This window comes from Saxophila tyrrhenica (genome assembly GCF_035928015.1).
Source record: "Saxophila tyrrhenica strain CCFEE 5935 chromosome Unknown scaffold_8, whole genome shotgun sequence".
NCBI lineage: Eukaryota > Fungi > Ascomycota > Dothideomycetes > Mycosphaerellales > Extremaceae > Saxophila > Saxophila tyrrhenica.
Window position 1 is genome coordinate 892444 of NW_027041740.1, and position 25841 is coordinate 918284.

A 25841-nucleotide genomic window follows, 5' to 3' on the forward strand; every position below is an offset into this window, starting at 1 on the left:
CAAACAGCGCTAGCAGTCGACGAGGCAACCACGGGCGTCACTCATCACGTGATCGTGCGCCTCGCTTTCCTAACGCCGACGAAGCCCCGATGATCTATCATCTCGATTCCTAAGCCTTTCTATCCAACAACATCCACTCCCACACGACCATGGCGACTTCAACCCCATGGAGAAGCGGTCTGCGCAGACTTGGGACTACGAAGAACATCGCAAATGCACCGCGATCCCACCACGGGCGGACAGTAGTCCAACAGCGAAGCCTCCATACCCCAGCGCCACTATACCTACCTTTCCTTGCTCCATCATGGCAATCCTCCGGTCGACAAGCCTCCCAGCTAGCCCAGAGTAAACCGGCACCACAACCACAGCAACCACAACGGCGACACATATCCACAACACCCCGCCGACACGCAACAGCAATCACCAACCCTCGCAAAAACGACTCTGGCGACCCCATGACCATCACAATCACCCCCCGCGCCGCCTCCCGCCTCCAGTCCCTCGCCTCCACCGACTCCAACCCCGACCTCGCCCTCCGCGTCGCCGTAGAAAGCGGCGGCTGCCACGGCTTCCAATACCTGATGTCCCTCATCAGCACCAAGGAGATTGACCCAGGGGAGGACACGATCTTCGAGAACGAGGAGATTGTCAGCGGAAAGGGCGATGGGGTGTATAAAGCGAAGATTGTGATGGACGAGCCGAGTCTGGAGCTGTTGCAGGGGAGTAGTGTGGATTATACGATGGAGTTGATTGGGAGTCAGTTTAAGGTGGTGGGGATTCCCGGGGCGACGAGTTCGTGTGGGTGTGGGACTAGTTTTGATGTTGCTGCGTGAGACACTATGGTACGACGAGATATGAGTATATGGGATGGATGGGAGCGTGGTGTTGGGAGGGTTGTCTAGTAAGTAGATTTCTGAGGCATTGCAAAATGGCTACGCCGAATTTTCACACAGCCTATCCACAGCATCGCCTGGTCCAGAAGAAGCCCATGGCCCAACGTCTGCTATCAGTCTCTCATCTCTTCTCCGTGGATTGCGATTGCAGTAAGAGGCGGTGTCTGATGGTGAATGGTCATTCGCCACTTCCCTGCGCTGGGGTCAACCAACTTGCCCCACGGAGGGGTCCATCGTGCCAACACGTGCCTGCAGCATGAGCTCACTCCCGAGCAATAAATTTCAAGACGACTGTTTGTTTGCACTTCCACTTCCCATTGACCTCTTCTTTCCTTTACTCCTCACTCCTCATACACCAATACACCACTTCGACTTCATTTGAAATACAAGAAACCATCATGAGCGTCAAAACAGTCGAGACGAAGCCTTTCCAGGACCAGAAGCCGGGAACGTGAGTGCAAACACCTCAACCATTCAAGCCATTGGCAGTACTAACACTCTCTCACAGCTCGGGCCTCCGTAAAAAGGTCAAGGTCTTCCAACAGCCCAACTACTCCGAGAACTTCGTCGCCTCCATCCTCCTCTCCATCCCCGAAGGCGTCGATGGCTCCGTCCTGGTCATCGGCGGTGACGGCCGCTACTACAACCCCGAAGTCATGCAGATGATTGCAAAGATTGGTGCTGCATACGGCGTGAAGAAGCTGTTGATCGGACAGGATGGCATCATGTCGACACCCGCAGCCAGCCATCTGATCCGCATCAAGAAGGCCACAGGCGGCATCCTCCTCACCGCCAGCCACAACCCCGGCGGCCCAACAGAAGACTTCGGAATCAAATACAACCTCGCTAACGGCGCTCCTGCCCCCGAAGGCGTCACCAACAAAATCTACGACTATTCCAAAACCATCACCTCCTACAAAACCATGGACATCCCCGACGTCGACCTCTCCACCATCGGCACGCAGAAAGTCGGCCCTCTCGAGGTCGAAATCGTGCACAGCACCGCCGACTACGTCGACATGCTCAAGTCCATCTTCGACTTCGACCTCATCAAGTCCTTCCTGCAGCAACACTCCGACTTCAAAGTCCTCTTCGACGGCCTCTCCGGCGTGACGGGCAACTACGGCGTCGACATCTTCGAGAAAGAGCTCGGCCTGAAAAACGCCACGCAAAACTGTGTCCCCAAACCAGACTTCGGCGGCCACCATCCCGACCCCAACCTCGTCTACGCCCACTCCCTCGTCGAAGCCGTCGACAAGAACGGCATCCACTTCGGCGCCGCCTCGGACGGCGACGGCGACCGCAACATGATCTACGGCGCCAACTCGTTCGTCTCCCCCGGCGACTCCCTGGCCATCATCGCCCACCACGCCGACCTCATCCCGTACTTCAAGAAGCAAGGCGTCTACGGCCTCGCGCGCAGCATGCCCACTTCGGGAGCCGTCGACCTCGTCGCGCAGAAGAAGGGCTTGAAGAGCTACGAAGTCCCCACCGGCTGGAAATTCTTCTGCGGCCTCTTCGACGCGGACAAGATGAACATCTGCGGCGAGGAATCTTTCGGGACAGGATCCAACCACATCCGCGAGAAAGATGGCTTGTGGGCGATTGTGGCGTGGTTGAACATCATCGCCGGCGTGGGCCAGAAGTCCGGCACAACGCCCAGTATCAAGTCCATCCAGCAGGATTTCTGGCAGATCTACGGCCGCACGTTCTTCACGCGCTACGATTACGAGGGCTGTGAAAGCGAAGGCGCGAACAAAATGGTCGCGCACATGAAGGAGCTCATCACCACCAAGAAGGACTCCTTTGTCAACTCCACCGTTTCCGGCCGCAAAGTCCTCGAGGCGGACGATTTCTCCTACACGGACTTGGATGGCAGCGTGAGCAAAGGCCAGGGCATCTACGTCAAATTCGACGATGGGAGTCGGATCGTGGTGAGATTGAGCGGGACGGGCAGTTCGGGGGCGACGATCCGGTTGTATGTGGAGAAGCATGAAACCGACCCCAAGACGTACCAGATGGATGCGCAGGACTACCTCAAAGATAATGTGAAGATGGCTGTTGAGCTGCTGGGTCTGAAGGAGTATATTGGGCGGACGGAGCCGGATGTTAAGACTTGAGCTTATTACATTCACGAGTGTTGCGGCGTGGGATGTGAGGGCAGACCTTGGTGGGAGTGTTTGTGAACAACCTGCTGGAGGAAACCAGGCAGGGTAGAAGGGAGATTATGATCACGACATGCATGAAGGAAGCTACTCGAGTATATAGATGAGCAAACCCCATTCAACACTTAACCACTCATGCTACCCCATCTCCCTCGCTTCCACTCCCATCTCGCCCCCTGTCCAAGGTATCGCTCATACATGTAGGTTCTTTCCTACTTCCCACCCCCCTTACTAGGACTCGGACTCTCAACCCTAAACTCGGCACTCCACAGACTCTCCCACCGCTCCTTCTGCTGCTTTCCCTTTACTGGCGTCTGCGTTTGCGTTTGCCCCTTCGCGGCCGACTGTCCATTCCCTCCTTGCCCACCACCCTGCTTCTGCGATTGCGACTGTGAAGCTGGATTCAGATGTCGTTGCAGCGACCTTATGCTCTTACTTGGCGACTTTGATCGCTGCCGTGCTTGGGCTTTACTCGGCGAGGCGCTGCGGGTTTCGTGTCTGGAGGCTGAGGGGTAGCGGATCTGCAGACGCGAAGGGGAGTTAGAGGTGGATCAAGGGCCAAAGAGTTGCTCATAGCGCACCTGATCAGCGGGCGGAGGGCGAGCAGCCTCGCCGCTATCGCCGGTGTTGGTATGGGCGTCCTGGATGATGCCCAGACCCGCACCACCTCCGCTACCTCCGCCGATGGCGGGTGCGGGTGGTGGACGCAGCGATGTCTGACTTTCACTGCGCACCCTTGCCCCTCCACCACCGATACCGCCACCGCTCGCTGCTGAAGGATCAGGGAACGACGAAACCGTCGGACTCCCCGCCGCCGACTGCCCGCTCTGCGCCAAACTTGGCACAACCGCCCCTGCCACGCCTTTCTTGCTCGTACTACTGCTCCTCCGACTATCCAGACTCTTATTCAGATGCTTCGTAGCATCCTCCCCCTTACTCCCCCGCTTAATCCGGATACTGCCCTTGGCATCCACATTCGCCGCCGCAACCGTGCTTTTCCCAAGCCCAGGAGTCGTGGGAGCACCACCGGCTCCTCGCTCCTCCGTAGCATGCACGAGGAACCATTTCAGCCCGTCGGAGAGGTCGAAGGGGTTCTCGTCTTCCGCTTCTCCTTCGCCTACCCCGCCGGCGGAAGAGGAGGGCACGGTGTCAACGGAGGAGCGGCCCAGATTCACCACCCTCTCCTCCACCTTCGAGATCCTCGCGACGATGAAGTCGCGTGTGCCTAGACCCATCCCCTCCCTCTCAGCCAAAAAATAATGCGGACACCCCACATTAAACGCCGCCCACGCGCCCTTCGCCTGCCCCCTCGTCGGCAAGAACAACGCCAAATCCCCCTCTTTGAAATCCTTCACGGCGATTTTCCCCTGCGCTTCAGTCTTGAGTTTGAGCGAGCGCTCTTTGTACGCGTCCGCGCGTTTGGAGGACTCTTTCGCTTCTTTGTTGTACTTGCGCGCCGTGTACTCGAAGTCGCGCACGCGCTTGACGACGGCTTCGCTGAAGGTGTCGGTGTTGAAGCGTGTTATCTGGGCCAGGAAGGCAGAGAACTGCGTGGTTTCGTCTTCGAGGGTCTGGGAGTCGGGCCAGCGGAGGGAGGAGAGGTCGGAGGGTTCGTCGGTGGTGGACGACTTGCGGGTAGGCGGTGGAGAGGTCAGGGTGCCGGTGCGGGAGAGGTTGGACGGGTCCATGACGGTGCTGGCGGCGAGTTTGGAGGCGCGCTCGAGGACCATGGTGTCGTCTTGGTAGGTTATTGCGAAGCCGAGGCGTTCGAGCAGGCGGGTGAGGCGGGAGTTTTGCGCGAAGAGGCGTTGGGAGACTTCTTTGGCGTGTTCGGCTCGTTTTTCCAAGCGGGCTGTGGAGGTCTCGGCGGTGGTGTGGTAAGTTTTGTGCTTCTTTTGCAGGCGCATCAGCTCGACGTCGAGGCTGTTGATGTGTGACTTTGACTCTGCAAGCTCGGCAGATAATTTGCCAGCTCTTGCCTCTTCTTCCGCGACGCGCTGTCGAAGTACTTCAGAGCCCGTCTCGCCATCCGCAAACTTATTGCGAAGCATACGCAGCTGCTCTTGCTCTTCTCCAAGCTGCTCTTCGAGTGATTGAGCTTTGGCTTCTTCGGTAGCAAGGCGTTCTGTGATCTGGCGTGCTTCATCTTCAGCTTCAGACTGTTTCTGCGTAGCAGCTGAGAGCTCAGTCTTCTGCCTCTCGTTGCTCGCCCACAGCGATTCGTTCTCAGACTTCGCGAACGCGATAGCTTCTTCCAAATCCTTCGCATGAGCGGCGGACTTTCGCGACAGCTCCTCAAGAGCGGACGAAAGTGCCACAAGACCGCTGGGCGCATCCGCATTCGACGATAGCTGAGCGTGAGCCGTAGCCAGCGACTGCATCTGCTCGTTCTCTGCCTCGCGTCTCTGCTCCTGCTCTGAGCGCATCTCCTGCAACTGCGTCTCCGCCTCAGCTCGGGCTCTTTCTGCAACATCCAGCTTCCGCTCCATAGACGCTCTGGCATCTTGAGCAGTAGCAGCCCGTGCAGCATGGCCGGAAGCGTCTTCTTTCAATCGCGCGATCTCAGCTTCGTAAGTCGCAGCCCGAGCATCAGTCCCAGTTCGTTCATCATCTCGCGAGCCGACCAGTCGTTCGATCTCGTTCTCCAGCTCTTCCGCCCGCTCTTTGACCTCAGCCAAGTCTTTCTCGAGATTCCTACGCTCGGTCGCAAATTCTCGCTGCTGCGCTTCCATGTTCTCCATAAGATCTTTCTTCGTCGACATAGCCTCTTCAACCTGCTTCTGCGCTTCCGCATCAGAGTTGTTCCGGGTCGTCGCTTCCTCCCTCGCGGCCTGTAGCTCATTCTCCAAGTCTACAACCCGCCGTGCGAGCTTCTTCTCCTCTGCGCCTTGGACAGAAACTTTGCGCTGGTGCCGGAATGAATCGCCACGTGCAGAGTCCTCTGATTGCTGGGAGGGCATGGAGATAGGCAGCGTCATGTTGCGATCCAGGTTGGAAGCACTTTGGGGCGTGAACATGTCACCAGTGCTCGCTCGTCCGATGTGCGAGGATCGGTGCAATAGGTCTTCAAGCTTCCGCACTCGGCTCTTCTGCCCTTTCAGCTCGTCCTCTAGCCTCGTATTGGCGTCTTTCAGACTCTTGTACTGGTCGTCGCCGCGAAGCAGCAGAGAAGTATCGCCAAACGCAGCCTCGTGCATGCTACCGTTTTTGAAAGCTTTGGCGTGCTTGATCTGCTTGCGCGTCGGCTTGTCGAGATCCACGATAGCATGCTGGATCTCTTCAACGACAGCACACTCGCCGTAGACGTTGAACAAGACATCGTGGTAGGACTGAAGATCGTCTCGTGTCACCATCGGCCAGCTGTTGCCCTCGTTAATGAGGCTCAGCTCGATACCAAGCACGTTGCTACGCAGAGCGTCCGTCCTCACAACATCCTCTACACTCCTCACCCACTTCTTGCGTCGCTTGTCCTCCTCATCCTGGTATGTCGCGACCTCTTCTTGAAGTGTGGCGGCATCTCTCCGCATCTTTGCAACCCACTCACGCCTCCTGACGGACTCCACGAGCAGAGCACCATACACAGAAGGCAGCCTGGAGATGACGTTCAACGTCGCAGACACTTCTTCGTTGTCTTGCGGCTGTTCCAGCTCCTTCGCATCGTTGTATACCGACCGCATAATTCCCTCCATGCGAGATACTGTCCGCATGTGCTCCAAATTGTCGTCTGCGGCGCCTCTTCTCTGCTCATACGCTCGCTGAGCGAGCTCGTTCATTTCTGCGCATAACTCGCTCAGGTTTGGCAGGTAGTTTCGTGTGTGCAGGAGAGCCATCTTGGAGGCTTGCGAGATCGACGATTGTGTTCGAGGGAGTGCTTGGACGTGCTCAAGGTCCGAGGACATCTTCTTGACCACGAGCTCAATCTCTTCGAGAAGTTGTGCAGGTTCGGAGGAGCTGCTGGCGCTCGAGTTGGCACTGATCTGCTCGACAGCTTGGGAGAGCTCGTCGGTGCCTTTGGTCGCAGCGGCCAGGTCCTCTCGTAGCTTTTGAACTTTGTCTGCGAACCCTCCCATCGACGATTTTACACTACCGGCAGCCTTGCGGACGCTGGAAAGGTCGACGAAGCTTTGCAGAGTGACTGCATTGCCAGCTTGTGAGAGTCGTCGGCTCGTGGAGGATGAGCTCCCCAAGAATCTTGCGAACTCCGGCTTCGCTGGTATATCTCGCAAGCTCTCCAAGTTGGCTTCCCAGTTGCCGACGGCATACTCTTGGTCCTGCAGGACCTCTTCCGAGCGTGCCTCGATTGCGCCAGACCTCTGCTCACACGTCTTGATATGAGCGTGGAGACTCGACACCACCGCGCCCAGCCCTCGCTCGATCACAGCCTGCTCGTCCTGGTATCGCTGCGCCAGCTTCGCCTTTGTCTCACAGCCACGGAGCAGCCCATCTGCCCAGCTTTTCCGGGCCTTGAACAGACCCTGCCATGCTTGCAGGTCATTCTGGTTGCTGATAGTATCAGGCGGGTGTCCAGGGTCGAAGTCCTCGTCCGGTCCGTCTGACCCAGCAGACGCTGAGCCCTTTGATGTTACCCGACTCGCATCGAATACAAAGAGCTCATTCTCCGTCAACAGCGTCTGCGCTCTGACTTGCTTCCCTTGCGAAGTAAGCAAGACGACGTTCCGCGGTGCTATGCCGGTCTGCGTCTGCAGCCATGACTTGAAGGCGTCGATGGAGTCCACTCTACTCGGGTCGAAGTCGAGACGTTGGCCGGTGTATGCTAGGTAGACCGTAATCGACATCCGCGCCACAGCACGGCGGGATCTCGAAGAAGAGGAGAGGTGGTCGGAGTCAGTCGTAGGGAGTAAGGATGCTGAGGAGGTCGAGAGTGGAGGAGGAGCCCAGTCAACAGCTTGACTCTCTTTCGATGGAGCTTGTCCCATCTTGTCTCCGAGCATGCAGCCTGACAGTTGAGGCTAACCCGATTGGTTTGGAAGCGAATGACACTTTCTGCTGATCACATTCCTCCTATCCTCCTCTTCCTTTCCAACTGCTGACCCTCTCTGGTCCTATACCTCCACCTTGAGGATCCTTGGGATTGAGTGGAGTTGGAGTGGAATGCGAGTACCCGGAGTCGTGCAGATCCAGGTTGTGGATCGTGGCACTGGCTAGTCGCAGTACCTCCTCATGCATGCGATGACTTCTTGACGCGGTTGCACAACGTAAAGGCACTGTATCTTCGAGGAAGTCAGTCTATGCGCTTTCAATGGTGAACGGTGAACAGGGCAAGGCAGCGAGCTTTTGGCAATGTTGTGGTGTATTATCCTCCAGTCATGTCGCAGCGAAGAGAGGTGCTGCAGGTACCCGCTTCTTCGAGTCCAACCTCACTTCATCCATCGCCAACGATGACTCCTTCAATCACTACCACAATCACATGATATATGAAACAAGCCATTTGTAGCCCGTATGCGTGACTATGTATCCTGACTATCAATAGCAAGACCATATAAACCGTGCTCGCGAGACACGCCACTGCCAACCATGGACATCACCACCCTCGACTACGCCACCCAACAGGACTCCTCTGATCCCCTCCACCACCTCCGCGACCTCTTCACCATCCCAACCAAAGCCGACCTATCCCGTAAAACTCTCCAACAAGACTCCAATCCCAGTGACCAGACACAACAATCAACCTACCTCTGCGGCAACTCCCTCGGCCTCCAACCCGCTTCCACCGGCGCCTATTTCCAGCAATATCTCTCCACCTGGGCCTCCAAAGGCGTCTACGGGCACTTCAAACCCATTTCCGACTCCAATCTCGCACCATGGATGAACGTCGACGACGACGTCACAGAGGACATGGCGAAGCTTGTGGGAGCAAAGGGGAGCGAGGTGGCGGTGATGCAGACGCTGACGACGAATCTGCATCTGATGATGTTGAGTTTCTTCCGGCCGACGGAGGAGAGGTGGAAGATTATCTTGGAGGGGAAGGCGTTTCCTTCTGATCATGTGAGTCGCTATCCGCGTACTACGAGGCAGCGGAATACAAAGCTGATAGCTGTGGCAGTACGCGGTAGAATCCCAACTCCACCACCACAACCTCTCACCGTCGGACGCCATGATCCTTATCGAACCCCCCTCCACCGACACACTAATCCTCCCCACCGAGCACATCCTCTCCATCATCGACGCACACGCCTCCGAAACCGCTCTCCTCCTCCTCCCCGGCATCCAATTCTACACCGGCCAGCTCTTCGACATCCCCTGCATCACCGCCCACGCGCACTCCAAAGGCATCGTCGTGGGCTGGGACCTCGCGCACGCCGTCGGGAACGTGCCACTGCGGATGCACGACTGGAATGTCGATTTCGCCGTGTGGTGTACGTATAAGTACATGAACTGCGGGCCGGGCTCTATCGGCGGATGCTTCGTTCACGAGCGGCATAGTCAGGTCACCAGCTCCGATGGAACGACGCCAGAGTATCGCCCGCGGATGGCAGGTTGGTGGGGCTCGTCCAAGTCCTCGCGGTTCGCTATGACGAATCACTTCGAGCCGATACCTGGTGCAGCCGGGTTTCAGATCAGTAATCCTTCGGTGGCGGATCTGACGGCTGTGAGGGCGAGTTTGGATGTTTTCAAACAGACTTCCATGGAGGAGTTGAGAAAGAAGAGTTTGGGGCTGACGAAGTATCTGGAAGATCTGCTCGCGCATCTTGCTAGCGAGCAGCAGAGGTCCTTCGGAACATGCTTTAGCATCATCACGCCTACGGATCCGGCGCAGCGAGGTGCGCAGCTGAGTGTGCTGTTGAAACCTGGATTACTCGATTCGGTCATGGAGACGCTGGAAGAGGAAGGCGTGGTGGTGGATGAGCGACGGCCGGATGTCATTCGTGTTGCTCCTGCGCCGCTATACAACACCTTCACCGACGTCTTCAACTTCATCAACGTCTTCCGGCGCGCTTGCGAGAAGGCTGTTTCGAGCAAGGACAGTGGCGGAGAGAGTACGATTGCCGATGCTGGAAAGGAGAATAAGGGGTGGAGTGAGGTGAAATAGCGCTGCTATCTAGCCATTCGTACATCTTAGAGCTGATCTCTAGTGCGCATTGAACGGCCAAGAAGGCTTGATATTGTCCGAATGGAACTTGCAGTCCTTCGCATGCGCCGTGTTCCCAATCCGCTTAATCTCAGCATGCGAGCACAAGCACAGCCAGCAGAACTGATGTCTGCACTTCCGACAAGTCATGTGCTCGCAGCCGCTAGTCTTCTGGATACGCCTATCTCATCGTCAGCACGAGCAAGAAACCTGTCACGCTCTTGGAGAAGAGACAACTCACCACCCACAAGCCCGATTCGGACACTTTTTCGACACCTTGTCCAGCATCGCCACCGTCTTCCTCTTCTCGTCCCGCTTCTTCTGCCCGCTTGAGCGATACTCGTACTGCTCGCACGTCTCACCAGTATGCCAGGGGACTTTATGCGTCAGACACTGCTTGAAGCCGCAACTCGCACAGTCCATGAAGGCGTTGTTGTCGATGTTCATTTGTCCGGATCCGCAGCCGGGTTTCAAACACCATCCGAACTCGTCGAGGCTGCCGAGAGCATTGCGCGTTGCTAGGCGGTCGTAGGCTTCGAAGGTTGCGAGAGAAGCGGAAGTCTGGATGTCGGCGTATTCGAGGGTCAGAGGGCAATCGGGACACTTGATGCCGTGGGTGCCTTTAGTGGAGAATTCGCTCGCAACCCAGGTCTGCAGGCATTCGATGCAGGTCTGCGGTGGGTGGGTGCACATGGTTGTTGGCGCCGTAGCAAACACCTCCCAAGGTTCCTTGATATCGCCACACACCGTACATTCAGTCAATCGAGCTTGCGCAGCTGCAAGACCAGCTGCTAAAGTCGCCTTGTTCCGCTCCTCGAGCCGATTGTGGATGGACTTGCAAGCGGCGGAGCTGGACGCCATCCCTGACTGGCTTGTGCCCCCTTCCGAAGCTGCTGAGCAGGCCGCGTGTTCTTCTACTCTGGCTGCGTGCTCCAGTCTTCCCAGCTCGTCCATAAGCTGGAGCATACGTTGTTCCTCCCTCTCCGCATACCGTTCAGCTTGGAGTGTCTTGAGCTCGGTCTTGAGACTTTCGTATTGAGTCCCGCTGATGTCTTGGTTGTTCATCCATCGCTTGAGCGTGGGACATCCATCCAATTTCCTCACAGCCGTCCGATCTTGTGGGTTTGATCTTTCCTGTAGCTTCTTCGAAGAGTTACCGGGTGATTTATTGCTTACGATTGGGCGATCAGGTAGATGGATACCTAAAGTGTGTGCCCAGTAGGCTAGGTTGATGTCGATCGCCACAGAGTCGCCGTACTGGTTCCAGCCGAGGTCACGGAAAGGCGGCATCTGCTTCTTCCTGTCTGCCCTTGAGTCTTTTGACCGGTATTGCTCAGGAGCCGGCTTGCTTTGTTCAGTCAGCGCCAATGGCGCGGTAACGAAGTTCTTACTGCCAGCGGCCGACCGCTCGCTGCGTCCGTTTGAACCGCTCTGCCCGGACACTGCTTTCGGGGATGAGTTGCTGGCAATTACGCTAGAACTCTCATCCGGTATAGCTTTTTGAGGACTCTTCAATCGGCGAGCTCTCGGGCCCGACGCTCTGTAGTTCATATCAACCACAGATAGACGCTTTGGGATCAAGGCCCCTTCGCGTTGCGGCCACGCAGCTGACCCGCTGAGTGCTATCTCGGGATCCAGCGCCGACTGAGCAGGATGAACGGCCTTCGGATGCGGCTCATGTCCAAAGTGCGGAACTCCTTGATGCAAGCCAAGAGGCTGGCCGCCGTAGCTATCGGTGCTCCCCTTCGCAAGCGTGGCATATCTTTTACGCAGCCTCGATGGTTCTGCCGCTGGTTTGGCGTTGTCGCTGTCTCTTTTTGGCAGACGTACGCCGGAGAAGATATCCTTGAGAGCTGGCATGCTTGCCTGCCTATGCTGTCATAGCATATTGTAGACGTAGCTTGTCTGCCGGGTTGAAGTAGATGTACTTGTGGATTAGGGGCAGTGCAGGGTCGCGCAGCGAAGCTCTTGACGAGGCTGTAGGTAGAACATACCATGCAGTACGCGCGAACGACGACAGCCACAGACCAGATGGAAATATGGATTTAGAAATGGGGATGGTGCGCGAGACGGACGCACGAGTAAACTTACCTACCTTTGCGAGGCTGAGGTATCCCCATTTTGGTGGTCATGCGTGTCTTAGACAGACCATACCCATGGGTCTGCAGGTCCTGCCGTGGTAAGGCTGAGCATATGGTGGTAAGGCAGGCCACTCGTCGTGAGCCAGATGGTCAGCGCCAATGCGTGATCTCCATTTGCTGACCCCGTCGTGCTTCTCCATCGATGAAGCCAAGCGCTTTGCCTCTGGAAGCTTTCATCGTAATCTGCTTCCGGTCAACCTTTCGAGATGTAGTTATTGCGGAAGGGAAGCAAGGAGCAAGGCTCGAGATGGAGTGAAGTGCTGCGCTAGCGTGTGGCCCGTGCAGGTTTCTCGATATCTTGGGCAACAACACTGAACATTCTTCCATCTGTTGGTGTTAGCAATGTGAACTTCTCAGTGCTTCGACTGCTATGAGCTTTGATGCCGGCAGGCGTCCCGAATCCACTGTCCAGCGGCGAAAGTTAATGCAAAGACCTGAGCTTCTTGAAGCACAAACACCCACACGATTCGAGGAAGCGTGGTTCGCCTCTAGAGAGCAAAGAGGATGTCGCAGGAGCTCTCCGCCTTGCAAGATGCTCACAATGGTGCGGACGGGCTGTTCGCAAATGCAAAGGCGCTCGGAAAAAGGGTGCATGGTAGGAAAGCGATTTCTCCCTTCTCCAGAGTGGCGAAGTACTCAGATAGTGGGCGAGCAGCTGTTTGAAGGGCTTTGCACGGCGGAAAAGGTTTGGGGTCAAAGTAGCAAGACGTTCTCTTGGGTGAATTTCTACATGTCGGGTGCCGTTGAAGTCGACGAGAGAGCTCTGTTAGCGTGAGGTGGAGCTGTTGATGATCGGTCTTGCATCATGGCCTTTGAAGGAAGAGAGAACATCACTTGAATGATACCTACCTTGTTAATTTGCTTCACAGACTGTACATACGCATAATAAGGATTCATCACCAGGGCTCGCAAGAATATGGCGACCAACGGCAAGAACGTTTTCCTTATAGGACCAGGCTACATCGGCCTAGAGATCATCGACCGCCTACTAGAAAATGGCTACAAAGTCTCAGCAATGACACGCCGGGACGATGCTGCGAAAGAGCTCCAACAATCTGGCGTCAAACCAGTGATGGGCAGTCTCTCAGACAGCTCCACCGTCCAACAAAACACCGCAGCGAACGACATCGTCATCCACTCCGCCACAGCAGACGACCTCCCCTCTGTCGAAGCAGTCATCGCAGGCATCGACCAGCGAGCAAACGAAGGGAAGCACACGATCTACATCCACACATCCGGCTGCTCCTTCCTAAGCGACGACTCCAATGGCGAGTACCAGTCCGACATGATCTACTCCGACAAGGAGCCGAGAAAAATGGACGCCCGTCCAGACAGTGCCTCTCACCGCGGCATCGATCTGGCCATTATCAAAGCCCGCAACCGTCTAGGTACCAGAGCCAAAATCTTCCTCATGCTCCCACCCCTCATCTACGGCGCAACGAAACACAACCGCTTGTCGATTCAGATGATCACCATGGCCCGCTTCGCCATCAAACACAAATACGCTGGCTATGCTGGACAAGGAAAGTCGGTTTGGGCGCCTATCCACGTCGCCGATTTGTCTCGCGGGTACCTGACGTTGCTGCAATGGCTTGAAAACTCTCCACCACAGACAGCACTAGAGCACCCGTACTTCTTCTGCGAGAACGGACAAGAGCTCTCCTGGTCCGAGATCGCAGCCATCATCGGGGACGAGCTAAAAGCAAAGGGCATCATCTCTGATCCCACACCAAAGCAGATTCCAGAGAGCCAGTATGAAGACTTATTCGGCATGTACACGAACGTGGTCATCGCGCAGAACTCCCGGAACAGAGCCGAGAGACTGAGGGAACTGGGGTGGAAGCCGGAGCATTTTAGTGTGAGGGATGCGTTCAGGGACGAGGAGTTGCCGATTATTTTGAAGGATGAGGGGGAGTTTAGGGGGTATGCGAAGCCGGCGGCTTCGGGGTCGGGATGAGTGATGAGGCGATAGGGGCAGTGATGTACACGTGCGTATAGCATCACAATCGACAGATAAATGTCTTGTCGAGTGAAAACTTGGCCATCCATGCCGCCGATTGCCTGAAGTGTACAAAATTGCCTCCCGTGCAGTAGTCAGAAGAGGATAGCAATTCACGCAGCAGAGATAGCAAGTTGCACCAAAAAGGCCATCTCGGCAACGAAGCCGAGAAATAGCCGTTGATTGTTGTTGATTTCACTCATGCCTAACGAACGCAACCTCCATCGCTAAGGTCGAGTAGTGAGTAGAAGAAACATCCCACTCAATCCTCCAGTGAAAGTGCCTCGTCCCTCTCAAAGCCCATTGCATCCTTCTTCTCCTTTGCCTCCGCACCAAAGAACCTTGAGCTCGTCCTCCCCCAGACCTCCGTGGTGCTCCCCTAAAACCCAGAAGGACTCCCCACGGCGCCAAGGCTACCGAAACCTGCTTGCGCTCTGCCCATACCTGGCGCGCCGAAGCCTGCTGAAGGAGAAGCGCGCTGGGGCATCGGACTCCCGATCTCGCCCAGCGTACCACCCCTGGCTTGATCCGGCGTAGTAGCGTCAGGAGCCCACTTGACGGCTCGCAGGGCTCCGCCGTCATCCTTGCGCACGTCCAGCTCGCCGCCGCCGTTCTGACTATCGCCCTCCGTCTCGCAGATATCCTCGATCTCGCGCAGCGAAGGCGGAGGGTCGAGCTTCGGGCCGTTGGACTCGATCTGCCGCATCAGGGTGTCGACGGGGTGGAAGCCGTCGCCTTCGCCTTGCTTGGCCGAGGTGAGCTGCTTGCAGGCCTGGCAGACGCGGACGCGGATCGTGAGGGGGCGGTTGAGGCTGCCGCCGGCAGGGCGAGGCATGGTTGGGCCGCCGAGAGGGCCGAAGGAGCTGTTGGCGGCGAAAGCGGTGTTGTTGCTTGCCCAAGTGTTGCTGATGCCGGAGTTTGGTAGAGGCGCGCCCCAGCCTGGTGTTGCAAGGCCAGGCGCTTGACCGAAGGGCCCGAGGCCTGGTGCGGGTGCATTCCAGCCTGTGGGACCGCCTGGGAAGCCTTGTGTGGGAGCGCCGAACGCACCGCCCAGTGCACCCATGCCGCCTGGCTGACCGTCTCGGGGTTGGGGTGGTGGAAAATTGGATGGGCGCCGTACGTTCTCGTTCTGAGCGACCGGATCATCGGCGTCGTCGATCAAAGCAGAACTACCGAGATGCTTCGACAGATCGTCCACGTCCGTAGGCTCCTGGCTTGGTGGCTTGACGCTGCTCGGTCGCTGGATCGGGGCTGGCCGCGCAATGGGCTGGTTCGCCGCCGACTCAAAGCGGTCCTTGTCACTGGCAGACTGCTGGCGCGAATGGGTCTGCAGACCAGCACGCGGAGCTTCGCCGCCAGGTGCAGCTGACACGGGTGGCTGAGTTGGCGGCGTGAAGGTTCCTCGCTGAGCTTGCTGCTGAGGTCCGAAACCTGGCGGAGGTTGACCAGCTCCAGGTCCTTCGAATGGGAAGCCCATCGGTTGTGGCCGCGGCTGCTGCATCATCCCTGGTGGGGGTGATTGAAGCATGCCGTTGATACTGCCGTTCATGCCAGGCAGGCCGAATCTGTTGTTTGGCCCACCAAGTGGCGCACCGGGATGAGGCTGCGGGTACATGGGCGCCATCGGGTTGCGTTGACCGAGGTTGCCGTGCATCATCGGTCCTTGGAACTGGTTGTAGCCCGGATGCGGTTGCGGCATGCCGTTGAAGCCAACAGGTGGGTGCTGAAGATGAGGCATGCCTTGCGGCCCCTGCATCGGCTGCTGATGGGGCGGCGATGTCCTCTGCATCACTTGTGGAGGTCCCTGGGCTTGGCCTGCTTGCTGGTTGCCGGCCTTCTGTAGGATGGTTCTCTGTGGGGCTGCAGGTTGTTGCGGCTGTTGTTGCTGGGCAGCCGGCACACTTCCTGGTGAAGAAGCCTTGCTGGGCACGCTCGAGGGTTGCGCTTGCGATTGCTTCGGCGATGACGCGTGCGAGCCTTGCGCAGAAGTTTGACGTGGCCTCGCTGGTGTCGGCGCCTTCGGTATGGCTGGCGTGGCGATCGACGGGTGGGGGGAGGAGATCGCGGAGCTCGCTTGCTTCTGGAGTACCGGAGGGACTGCGACCATTCCGGCTTGCGAAGGGCGCTTGGTGATCTGGGGAGGCTGCAAAGGCGGCTGCGCTGCTTGCTGTGCGGTCTTCTCGCGTTGCTTCGCCTCCATGTCGGCCTTCGCTTTGGCCTCGCGCTCTTTCTTCTCCTTCTCTTCTTGAGCCTTGCGCTCTCTGACCTCCTTCTCACGAGCTTCACGCTCCTCTCGCTCCTTCTTGCGGGCTTCCTCCTTCTTGGCTTTCTCCGCTGCTCTCTGTTCCCGTGCCTTGCGCTCAGCATCTTCGCGCCGTTGCTGCTCCTCCTGCAAGCGACGAGCCTTGTCTGCCTCTTTCTTTGCCCGCTCTTCGTCCTGCTTCCGCTTGCCCTCTTCCTTCTTCTTCCGCTGCTCGTCCTTCTTGCGCCTCTGCTCTTCCAGCTTCTTCTCCTCGACCTCCCGCAACTTTGCCTCTTCTGCAGCCTTCTCAGCGTCCCTCTTCGCTTTCTCCTCTGCTTTCGCCGCCTGTTGCTGCTTCTTCTTGGCTCTCTTCTTCTCCGCATCGCGCTGCTTCTTCGCCTCCTTCTCTGCCTCCAGCTTGCCTTCGTCCTCTAACTCCTCAAGAAGCTTCTGCTGTCGCTCGCGCGCAACCTTGTCCTTGTACGCATTGAGAACGCGCTGTTCGAACATCCTCGCCGCGAATATTTGAAACATGCGTCTCCCTTCCTGAACACGCTGTTCCTCGGTCAAGCCGCCCTGTTTGAAGTCAGCGTCACATCCCGCAAAAACACCAGTTCCATTCCTTGTGCGTACCATTGGCTCTTCCTCATCCATATCATCATCGTACTCGTCTTGACTATCGTACGACGCCTCATCGTCGTCGTCGAACTCGTCATTCGCTGCAAGAGGATCCTCATGATGATAGCCAGGATCTCCGCGTGGATATGCGCCTGGATGGCTCGGATTCGCCGCCTCGTACTCTGCCTGGTTTTCGCGCGCCATGCGCCGCTCGGCCAACTGCTCCATCATCTCGATGAACTTGCGGCCGTCGTTCTTAAGCAGGTCGTCAGCAACGGTGAGGAGGTTGTCTGCGTTACCCTTTAGTCCACTTTGTAACTTCTCAAGCCAGGGTGTGAGCGCGAGGATACCTTTCACGGTCAAGTTCTGCCCGAAATTGAAGAACTCAGTAACGCCACTGCGCAGCGGCTCCGGCTCTTCATCAGTGTAGTCTTCGTCAGAATACTCTTCTTCATCTTCTTCTTCCTCGTCATCACTGAACTCATCCTCGCCGAAATCCTCCTGCAACCGACTCGTCTTGTGATGAGGAAGAGGTGGTGGCGGCGCAAGCGCTAATGGATGCGGCATGCGATGCTGCAAAGGATCCGGCAGCAGGCCGTGTGCGGATGGAACGGGTGGTTGGTCGTGGTGTGCATACTGTTCCAACTCCTCATAATAGCCTTCATATAGCACCTCAAGCTCCTCCTCGATCGCCGTTCGCTTCCTTCCACACACAGTGCACGAGCAAGAGTGCTTCTGTTGCTGCTTCATCTTCTTGAGCACCGCCTCTTTCTCGACTCTCAACAAGGACTTGCGTTCGTCCTCACTAAGGCTGAGCCAGAAATCTTTGATGTTCTGCCGCTCCTGCTGCGTGCTGGTATTCCAGACATTCTTGTCCGCATGCGCTCTCTGCATTGCGCCTGCTGGCGGAGGTGGTGGTGCGGGTAGAGGCGGCACATGATTGCTGAGCAGCGCGGGGTTGTAGGGCGAGTGGGAGTGGTGCGCGCCGACCTTTTTCTTCTTATTACTACTCGCGCCCGGTGCTGGTGGTGGCGGCATGCTGAAACCGTTCGGACCGGCGTGAGGTGGGAGGTAGCCGTCGTCGTAGCCGTTCCCATCGTAGGAATCGTACCCATCATCCTCATAGCCCAGCGGGTCTTCGTCGTAGTCCACATCTGAAGGACGACGGCCGACGGCCGGAGGTGGATGAGTTTGAGTGCTAGCCTTCGCAGCCTGCTTTGCCCGTCGCTTCTGCTTCTTGCGGTTGCCGCCCACCACACCCTTCGGTGGGCCAGTTATGACGTGGTTGGCAGACGGTGGAGGCGGCAGTTTCGCGTTGCTCGCCATGCTGGGTGGTTGTGAAGGATCAAGTGCTGAGGGGAGTCTGTCTACGGTTGAGGCAGCCGATCAGCAAGTGACGGGGTAGTGAAGAATAGCCAGCGTAGGATTTGGCCGAAGAAAGTCACTGCTTCGGCCCCTCCAGAGGGTGGTGTTGAAGTACCTGCTTGTGCTCGTTGGTGAATCGCTCCTACCGCCTCGGGAGTGGTGAGACGGAGGCGTCGATCAGGAAGGAGTGAGTGGGTGCGAGCATGTGGGTGGTGGTGGAGGATTTGGAGTGGTGTCCGTTTGTTCGTGGGCCATCACCTATGGCACGCCGGAGGTTCGTTCAGTCCAAGCATGGTGACGCGGGCCGTTGCGAGATCCGCAAACTCTAAGCAGTCTGCGCCACTTCGACGTCGAAGAAAGCCAGCCGGCAAAGACCAGCCCATCCCCCATCCCTGCTGCATCGCTCCACAGTCTTAGGCCGGCAGGATCGCATATCTCACGGGCATCAGCTGAGCCTGTTCTTCGATCGCTTGAGTCCCACCAGTTTCAGAGGGAGGGAAGAGTAGGAGAAGTTGTTTGCGAACGCAAGACGGTACAACGAGGCAACCTCTCAACGACACTAAGCACTGTACCACGCCGGCACACCTGGGCTGAGAGCAGTGTCACCCAGCAGGCCATCTCTATTTCAACTGCAACGCCCGTGTCCCGTTCTCAGACATTTTTCCAACCGGCGAGACCGACAGCATCATTTACGCTCCTTCCTGAGCTGGGCATTGGTAGCCATTCGAGCACCGGCAGAGTACTTCCTCCAACTAGGTTGGTAGCTTGGTTCCACGAAACGCTTTTGGACGGCCACTGGAGCCTTGAGACCACTGCCGGAGGAAGAGAAGAAGAGTAGCACGTCACAATGGCTACCAACGACAACTCGGTTATGCGGAGGTATGGATATACGATATGAGTATGTCTGGGGTAGCGGCTGACAGGATGCTATCAGGAAGCTGGTCATCATCGGCGACGGTGCATGCGGCAAGACCTCGTTACTGAGTGTCTTCACACTCGGCTACTTCCCAACAGTATGCCTTCCATCTGCTCTCCGACCACCAAATCCATATGAAGATGCTGACCCATACCCCAGCGATACGTCCCCACGGTCTTTGAAAACTACGTAACCGACTGCCGCGTCGACGGCAAATCCGTCCAGCTCGCACTCTGGGATACCGCGGGACAAGAAGACTACGAGCGCCTGCGACCTCTCGCCTACAGCCAAGCGCACGTCATCCTTATCGCATTTTCCGTGAACAGTCGAGATAGCTTGTCCAACATCACAACAAAATGGTAAGGCCTGATCATCCCTCCCCCCTCTCCCAAACTTTAATAACACATCGCAGGCACCCGGAAGTCCTAGAACGCTGCCCCGGCGTCCCTATCATCCTCGTCGGCCTCAAAAAAGACCTCCGCGAAGACCCCGTCGCAATGGAAGAGATGCGGAAGCGCAGCGATAGCTTCTTGACACCCGAAGAAGGCGAGGATACGAGAAGACGGATAGGCGCGAAGAAATACCTTGAATGCTCAAGTCTGACAGGCGAGGGCGTGGACGATGTGTTCGAGGCTTCCACGCGGCAAAGTCTGCTGAGCGGTGATCGGAAGGAGAGGGGCGGATGCTGTGTCGTCCTGTAAGAACTTTGAGGGCAGGCTGGCATGGAGTAGAATTGTGTACACGACCACAAGGCATGGATGGATGGACGGATGGATGGGTTTGTCAGCGTCTCAGCGAGCGATGCATGGGTCATCTATGGGGAAGGCATCGCGTTTCGGGAGGCGTACATATGCTGGGGGTTGGTTGCCCGAAGGGCTGCCGGCGTTCCTGGCGAAAGGAAATGGCATGGCGGAAGACTCAGACCGCTTTCTCGTCTGATAATGAGGCATTGTCTGCGTTCAGCGATATCACGATCGTTAATTCAAGATATAATGAGCGATTCACCAGCGATTCGATCATATCACAGTTCTAGCTTTCATACGCGAGATCAGGAAGAGTTGGATAAGGCAAAAGTCACGTGATCTTCAATAGTAAGGCCTTCTTGCGGCACTCCTCACTTCCAAGCTATGAAACGGATCTCGACAGTAGGAAAAGCAGATCAGAGCACGCACATAGTCAAGTCATCCACTGCGACCCGGACGAAGAGTCTCCCAACCCACCACTCACCGGCCATTGGCACATCTAAGTCATCTTTCATCTCTCAATCATTGCTTTCACCTGTATATATACTACTTATACACCTCTCCACCACCCATCTCATCTTCCCCCCAATGGTTCTAATGGTGCGCCTCAGCCTCATCATCCTCCTCGGGCTCCTCGAACCAATCCTGCTCCACCCCCTTCGCCGTCGTTCCCGTCGGCGCCTGTCCCTCTACCTCGGGCACCTGCTGCTCGTACGCCTGCAAGTCGTTCTGGATATCCGCTTCCTCGGGCGAAGCGGGCGCTTTCGGCATGCTGAATTTGGCGACTTGGCCTTCGGCGTCGGAGGCTTTGGCCGGGGTGGGTTTGTAGGCTTTCAGTTCGCGGAGGTACATGTCTTGGACGAGATCGGCTGGGAGGGGACGTTAGTGGGGGATGATGGGTTGGAAGGGGGTTGTGGTGTACCCTGGCGGACTGTGGTGGGTGTTATGAGGGTCCGGCGGAGGGAGGCGGTTTGGGGTCGGAGGGCGGCTCTTGCGAGCGATTGGCGCTGTTGCTGTTAATCGTATGCCATGTCAGGTATTATGGATGACATACCGAAGCTCTCAATGAGTTGGCGAGCATGATTGCAGTGTCTAGGGTGAATGAGGAGGTCGCTATTCACAATCGCAAGGGAGCTCGCTGAAGCTGCAGTCAGTATCCATTAGAGTTCACGGCTCCTCCCGGGCTTGGCAAACCACTTGTTCAAAGCCTTCACGCCAGCACCAGCCTTCTCTTCCTCACCTCTCCACCTCACCACCACACCTGCTTGTCACCGAACACGCTCGCCATACGCTCAAACCGTCAGAAACGAACGAAGAAGTTGCTGGCAACTCTTTGACGGACGACGCGCGCGCTCAAACGGCCTCTAGTCTACGAGACACGTCTCTGGACGCCTTCACTGGTTTTGACGGCCGTGGCACTGCAGACTCTACACACCACCACCACCCTCTCCACCTCCGCCACGCTCTCTTTCGCTCCGACTCATCAAACGGTCGCTTCCGGCATCTGAACAGGTGCTACAGCTGGTTACAGGAGTGAGGGTGAGTCTGCGTGCTTCTGCCTGATTGCGCTTTGTGCGCCGGAGGACAAAGCGGTCATTGTGGACCCAGAACCGTCAAGCAGAGACTTCATACCTCCACTGCAACTCTACACGGGTGGTATATCTCAGCGAAGCGGCTGCTAACCACTGTCTGATCACTTAGTTGCGATCACTCAGCGAGGCGCCTACTTCACACACTACCCCCACACCACCGCCAAGACGTATTCGCCACTCTTCATCCGCTGCTACTCAAAGCAACACAAACTCGACAAGACCGCCAAGGGCATCAAGAAGCGCATATCTCGTCGATTTGAGGTCGCCCACAAGATCTCGACTCGCAAGCCGCTCACAGTAATGGCCCAAGTGCTGTCGCCGGGCGCACTTCCCGAGCCCGAACCGCAGATGAAGAAAGAAGAAGAATGGCGTGAGAACCTGAACGTGAGGATGATATGCAAGGACTGTCGCGAGGATCCACCGAACCTGTACGAAGATCATGCTAGTGGAGATCTGATCTGTGCGGACTGTGGGCTTGTTCTGCAGCAGCGCACGATCGACCAGAGTTCGGAGTGGCGTACGTTCTCCAACGACGATCAGGGCAACGATGACCCGTCGCGTGTCGGAGATGGTCCCAACTCCCTGCTCAACGGCGCACAGCTTGGCACTGGTATTGCGTTCGGCGATGGTGGTCAGCGCAGCCGGGAGCTCAGCCGTGCTCAAAACAAGTCCAATCTTGACAAAGGCAACAAGGTCCTGTTGCAGGCCTACAAGCAGATCGGCGCTCTCTGCGATGGGTGGCAGCTTCCTGGTGCGGTGTCTGACACTGCCAAGCACATCTTCAAGGACGCCGACGAGAGCAAACTGTTCAAAGGCAAGAGCCAGGAAGCACTGATCGCCGGATGCGTCTTCCTCGCCTGCCGTCGCAACGGAGTCCCTCGTTCGTTCCGCGAGGTCATGGAGTTGACGAAAGTTAGCAAGAAGGAGATTGGCCGTACATTCAAGTTGTTGGAAAACTTCTTGATGAAGAGGGAGAAGTCGCACGAGGGCCAGTCACGTATGGTGGCAGGTGGTGAGTACTCTCCCTCTCTCTCGTCTTTTGACTTGATGTTAATCACAATTACATTCAGGCGTCGTCGTCGGTGGAGATGGCTACACGGGCAGCAGCAATGCCAACCCCGCCGAGCTTTGCCGCCGCTACTGCAGCATGCTCGACATGTCTCAGAAGGCGACCTACCTCTCCGAAGCCCTGGCGACCAGGACCGGCACCACCGGCGCCCTGGCCGGTCGCTCTCCGCTCTCCGCCGCCGCCGCGTGCATCTACATGGCCGGCCATCTTCTGGGTGAACCGAAGAACGCCAAGGAGATCCAGGGAGTCGCTGGAGTGAGCGACAGCACGATCCGCCACGCGTACAAGTTGATGTACGCGGACAAGGACAAGATCATCGACGAGGATATGAAGAGACGGGGTGCGGATCCATCGCGGCTCCCGGTTCCTGCTTAGGCAGCAGGGCCAGGTCACCGGCGTGGTAACGCTACTCGTTCGTCTTCGCCTCCGACGCCTTCGCGTCTGAGGAACTCTGTCGTTGTTTGAGGGATGTCGCTCTTTGGACGGCTCCCTCGGTCGGTCACTCCTTGATGGCGCTCGTCAACGTCCGGCATTCCATTGGGTGATTCCTTGGATGCGATAGGCCACGGCGAGCCAAAACCAAATACCAAAATACCAAAAACATACTCAGCTACCAATCGGGGGCACACGGGACTCTGGTCTGCTGCGAGATCCATTCTCGCGACGACAATGCGTCTCGGCGTCCTCTCTATGGTCAGCGACACACTGCCGGCACTGCTCCGATGCGAGAACTCCATCCATCCCGACTGCTTTCGTGCGACTCCATCCAGGCGTTTTGCATCTAGAGACTGATATCGATGCCTGGACGACTCCGTTCTCACAAAAGTCGTCTTCTATGCGAATGCTTTACTATCAAAATGCTTTTATCACCAGACTGCGCTGCGGACTGCTTTTATCAGACTGAACTGCACATTGCTTGCTTCATGCTATGGATTTCTACTACCAGATTGGCATCGCGAGAGGGAAAGGATGGAAATGATACCCAGATTGGTTGTTCGATAGATGATGGAATGAAAATGATGAAAACCTGTGCTGATTCGCTTCTGTGCTCTTACTGTCATAGATAGTTGCAAGCTTACAAGCCTGCACCCTTTGTGTCTGGTGCACTTCCTTTCGCTTTGCAGCACACGTCCTGGACACGGTTGGCTCTCGAATGGGATCGCTATACAGAATCTTGGGCACAAGCCATTGTGGACCTACTCCGTCTGGCCTAGCAGGATCGAGCGAACACAAAGAGGCTCGAATGATCGACTGCATAAGGTACGCGCCAGCTTAACTCTGTTTCTCGATTACACCTACCCATCTAAGCAGATACGACTTACATGTAGCCAGACGACGACCATCATCTGCCTCGGTACTTTGCAGCATCCACCCCGAGTGACAACTTGGGATGTCGTTGACTTCCCTAATGGAGCTTCGGTCCGTGATTTCGGACGGTAATACCACGGCTCTACACCACACGATGCCGCTAGCAAGTGCTTCATGCATAAGGACAACACCTTGCGAACTCAGGTGCGGATTCATTGCCGGCGATAGCTCCACAATGGTCACCGCACGCGACAGAGGTGGCGAACAGCCTCATCTCGTGGCCGCACTGATGACAAGGGTGTTTGTGTTTTGGCTCTGAGGTTCTGCGTGGCTGTTGAAGCCTTGCAATATGGACGGCTAAACCCTACATATATTCGGTGTCTGAGATGAACATCGACCTTGGACTCTACAGCACATGCCACTCTGCTCTTCTCGCCGGCTCTACGAGCTCCCAGTGGAGTCGACATTTACCTTTCCGACTTACATCCCACCACCTCTCCCACCAAGCACGAAAACCACCTCATCTTGGCTGTGGAGCTTGCATGCATGACTATGCAGTACCACCCCAACCCGACAACTCGGAAGACCATCCACCACACCTCGTCCGGCCAAGCAGATGCCGCAAAGCCGCGTTGGCCTTACTACCCACGCATGCTACTGGCCTTCTACCAGCTATTACTCCTCCAGAGTAGGCTTGGCCAAGCGAGCTCGCGAGGCTGCTGGTGATAACGTGCATACGTTTGCATGGACGACTTCTGCCGATTCCCTATCGCCGCGGAAGCACGACGGCAGTACGTTTACCAGTGGGTGTATCGTGTCGAGACGTGGGGATTGACAGCGTCATTGCCTGGAAGCGGGTTGAGCACACGAGTCGGGTGGTGGCATGGTAGGATGGGTCTGAACTCTGTCAAGTGTGCTGGGGTGGTATAAGAGGTGTTGAGCCGCCTGGTAGGTCAGTTGCCAATTTTCTTGACAGAGGGAGTCGGTTTTCATTCATTCATACTTTCGCTTTCGACCTGTCGCTTGTCAAGGCCTTCTCTCCTCGTCCGCTGCAACCAAAAACTATCTCCTCAACCGTCATCATGCAGTTCACCATCATCCTCACCGCACTTTTCGCCTCTCTCGCTGCAGCAGCCCCGGTCGGCACCCGCACGGCTTCTGCTCTTGAACGCCGCCAAAGCGACGGTGCAGGCTCGACCTCCACCTCCACCTCTGACTGCAACGGCTTGCTCTGCGGCCTCACTGGCGGTTCGTCTCTCCATCCACACCTAACTCCTCGATGACGAAGGGCTAACACAGAGTTCCAGGTGCCGCAGCCGCAGCCGATGATGGCAACAGCACCAGCTCCACGAGCACTTCTGAGTGCTGTAAGCTACCCCTTTAAGTATTTTGACCAGTGTGGTATTGGATGCTGACGTTTCGTAGCGGCTCTAGGTACATGCTCAAGCGGCTCCAGTGGCGCGGGGCCTACTGGGTCAAGCAGCGCAGCCGACGGCAGTGGGCTCCTGGATGGCGCGTTGGACGGCGTGGACGGTCTGGTCGAGGGGTTGCTTCCGGCGTAGTAGGTGCGTCATGGGGCGAAGAGGCAGATTGGTACCCAGCGAGGCAACATTGCATAAAAGACTCGGTGAACGAAAGATGGTTCGGAGAACGGGTATCTGAGAGAAAAATGAGACATGATGGATTTATGAGTTACGGTA

The 25841-nt window shown here is 56.7% G+C and overlaps 11 protein-coding genes across 11 annotated transcripts; 7 read left to right on the forward strand and 4 right to left on the reverse strand.

The window, feature by feature from the left end:
- Positions 1-149: 149 nt before the first annotated feature.
- On the forward strand, positions 150-833 carry ISA2 ([4Fe-4S] proteins maturation; the record flags this gene model as incomplete). The annotated part of the gene is made up of 1 exon (XM_064802925.1): positions 150-833. One exon carries the CDS (start codon positions 150-152, stop codon positions 831-833), a length of 684 nt encoding a protein of 227 aa, XP_064659050.1.
- Positions 834-1291: 458 nt separating this feature from the next.
- On the forward strand, positions 1292-3013 carry PGM2 (Phosphoglucomutase-2; the record flags this gene model as incomplete). The annotated part of the gene is made up of 2 exons (XM_064802926.1): positions 1292-1344; positions 1402-3013. The coding sequence occupies 2 exons, from the start codon at positions 1292-1294 to the stop codon at positions 3011-3013; spliced, it is 1665 nt and encodes a 554-aa protein (XP_064659051.1).
- Positions 3014-3270: 257 nt separating this feature from the next.
- ATG11 (oligomeric, coiled-coil, peripheral membrane protein) lies at positions 3271-7995 on the reverse strand (the record flags this gene model as incomplete). Its single annotated transcript, XM_064802927.1, has 2 exons — positions 3271-3579; positions 3640-7995. The coding sequence occupies 2 exons, from the start codon at positions 7993-7995 to the stop codon at positions 3271-3273; spliced, it is 4665 nt and encodes a 1554-aa protein (XP_064659052.1).
- Positions 7996-8593: 598 nt separating this feature from the next.
- On the forward strand, positions 8594-10109 carry BNA5 (Kynureninase (L-kynurenine hydrolase); the record flags this gene model as incomplete). Its single annotated transcript, XM_064802928.1, has 2 exons — positions 8594-9064; positions 9123-10109. The coding sequence occupies 2 exons, from the start codon at positions 8594-8596 to the stop codon at positions 10107-10109; spliced, it is 1458 nt and encodes a 485-aa protein (XP_064659053.1).
- A 39-nt stretch (positions 10110-10148) lies between these two features.
- Positions 10149-12008, reverse strand: LTR77_005686 (uncharacterized protein; the record flags this gene model as incomplete). The annotated part of the gene is made up of 2 exons (XM_064802929.1): positions 10149-10329; positions 10390-12008. The coding sequence occupies 2 exons, from the start codon at positions 12006-12008 to the stop codon at positions 10149-10151; spliced, it is 1800 nt and encodes a 599-aa protein (XP_064659054.1).
- Positions 12009-13205: 1197 nt separating this feature from the next.
- LTR77_005687 (uncharacterized protein) lies at positions 13206-14246 on the forward strand (the record flags this gene model as incomplete). Its single annotated transcript, XM_064802930.1, has 1 exon — positions 13206-14246. One exon carries the CDS (start codon positions 13206-13208, stop codon positions 14244-14246), a length of 1041 nt encoding a protein of 346 aa, XP_064659055.1.
- A 421-nt stretch (positions 14247-14667) lies between these two features.
- Positions 14668-18474, reverse strand: NST1 (Stress response protein nst1; the record flags this gene model as incomplete). Its single annotated transcript, XM_064802931.1, has 2 exons — positions 14668-17106; positions 17164-18474. 2 exons carry the CDS (start codon positions 18472-18474, stop codon positions 14668-14670), a joined length of 3750 nt encoding a protein of 1249 aa, XP_064659056.1.
- Positions 18475-19360: 886 nt separating this feature from the next.
- On the forward strand, positions 19361-20130 carry RHO2 (Rho GTPase; the record flags this gene model as incomplete). The annotated part of the gene is made up of 4 exons (XM_064802932.1): positions 19361-19392; positions 19448-19526; positions 19589-19788; positions 19842-20130. The coding sequence occupies 4 exons, from the start codon at positions 19361-19363 to the stop codon at positions 20128-20130; spliced, it is 600 nt and encodes a 199-aa protein (XP_064659057.1).
- A 636-nt stretch (positions 20131-20766) lies between these two features.
- ATP14 (ATP synthase F0 subcomplex subunit H atp14) lies at positions 20767-21253 on the reverse strand (the record flags this gene model as incomplete). Its single annotated transcript, XM_064802933.1, has 3 exons — positions 20767-21041; positions 21095-21179; positions 21227-21253. The coding sequence occupies 3 exons, from the start codon at positions 21251-21253 to the stop codon at positions 20767-20769; spliced, it is 387 nt and encodes a 128-aa protein (XP_064659058.1).
- An 811-nt stretch (positions 21254-22064) lies between these two features.
- Positions 22065-23208, forward strand: SUA7 (transcription initiation factor IIB; the record flags this gene model as incomplete). The annotated part of the gene is made up of 2 exons (XM_064802934.1): positions 22065-22776; positions 22835-23208. 2 exons carry the CDS (start codon positions 22065-22067, stop codon positions 23206-23208), a joined length of 1086 nt encoding a protein of 361 aa, XP_064659059.1.
- Positions 23209-25223: 2015 nt separating this feature from the next.
- LTR77_005692 (uncharacterized protein) lies at positions 25224-25703 on the forward strand (the record flags this gene model as incomplete). The annotated part of the gene is made up of 3 exons (XM_064802935.1): positions 25224-25389; positions 25449-25508; positions 25567-25703. 3 exons carry the CDS (start codon positions 25224-25226, stop codon positions 25701-25703), a joined length of 363 nt encoding a protein of 120 aa, XP_064659060.1.
- Positions 25704-25841: the final 138 nt, after the last annotated feature.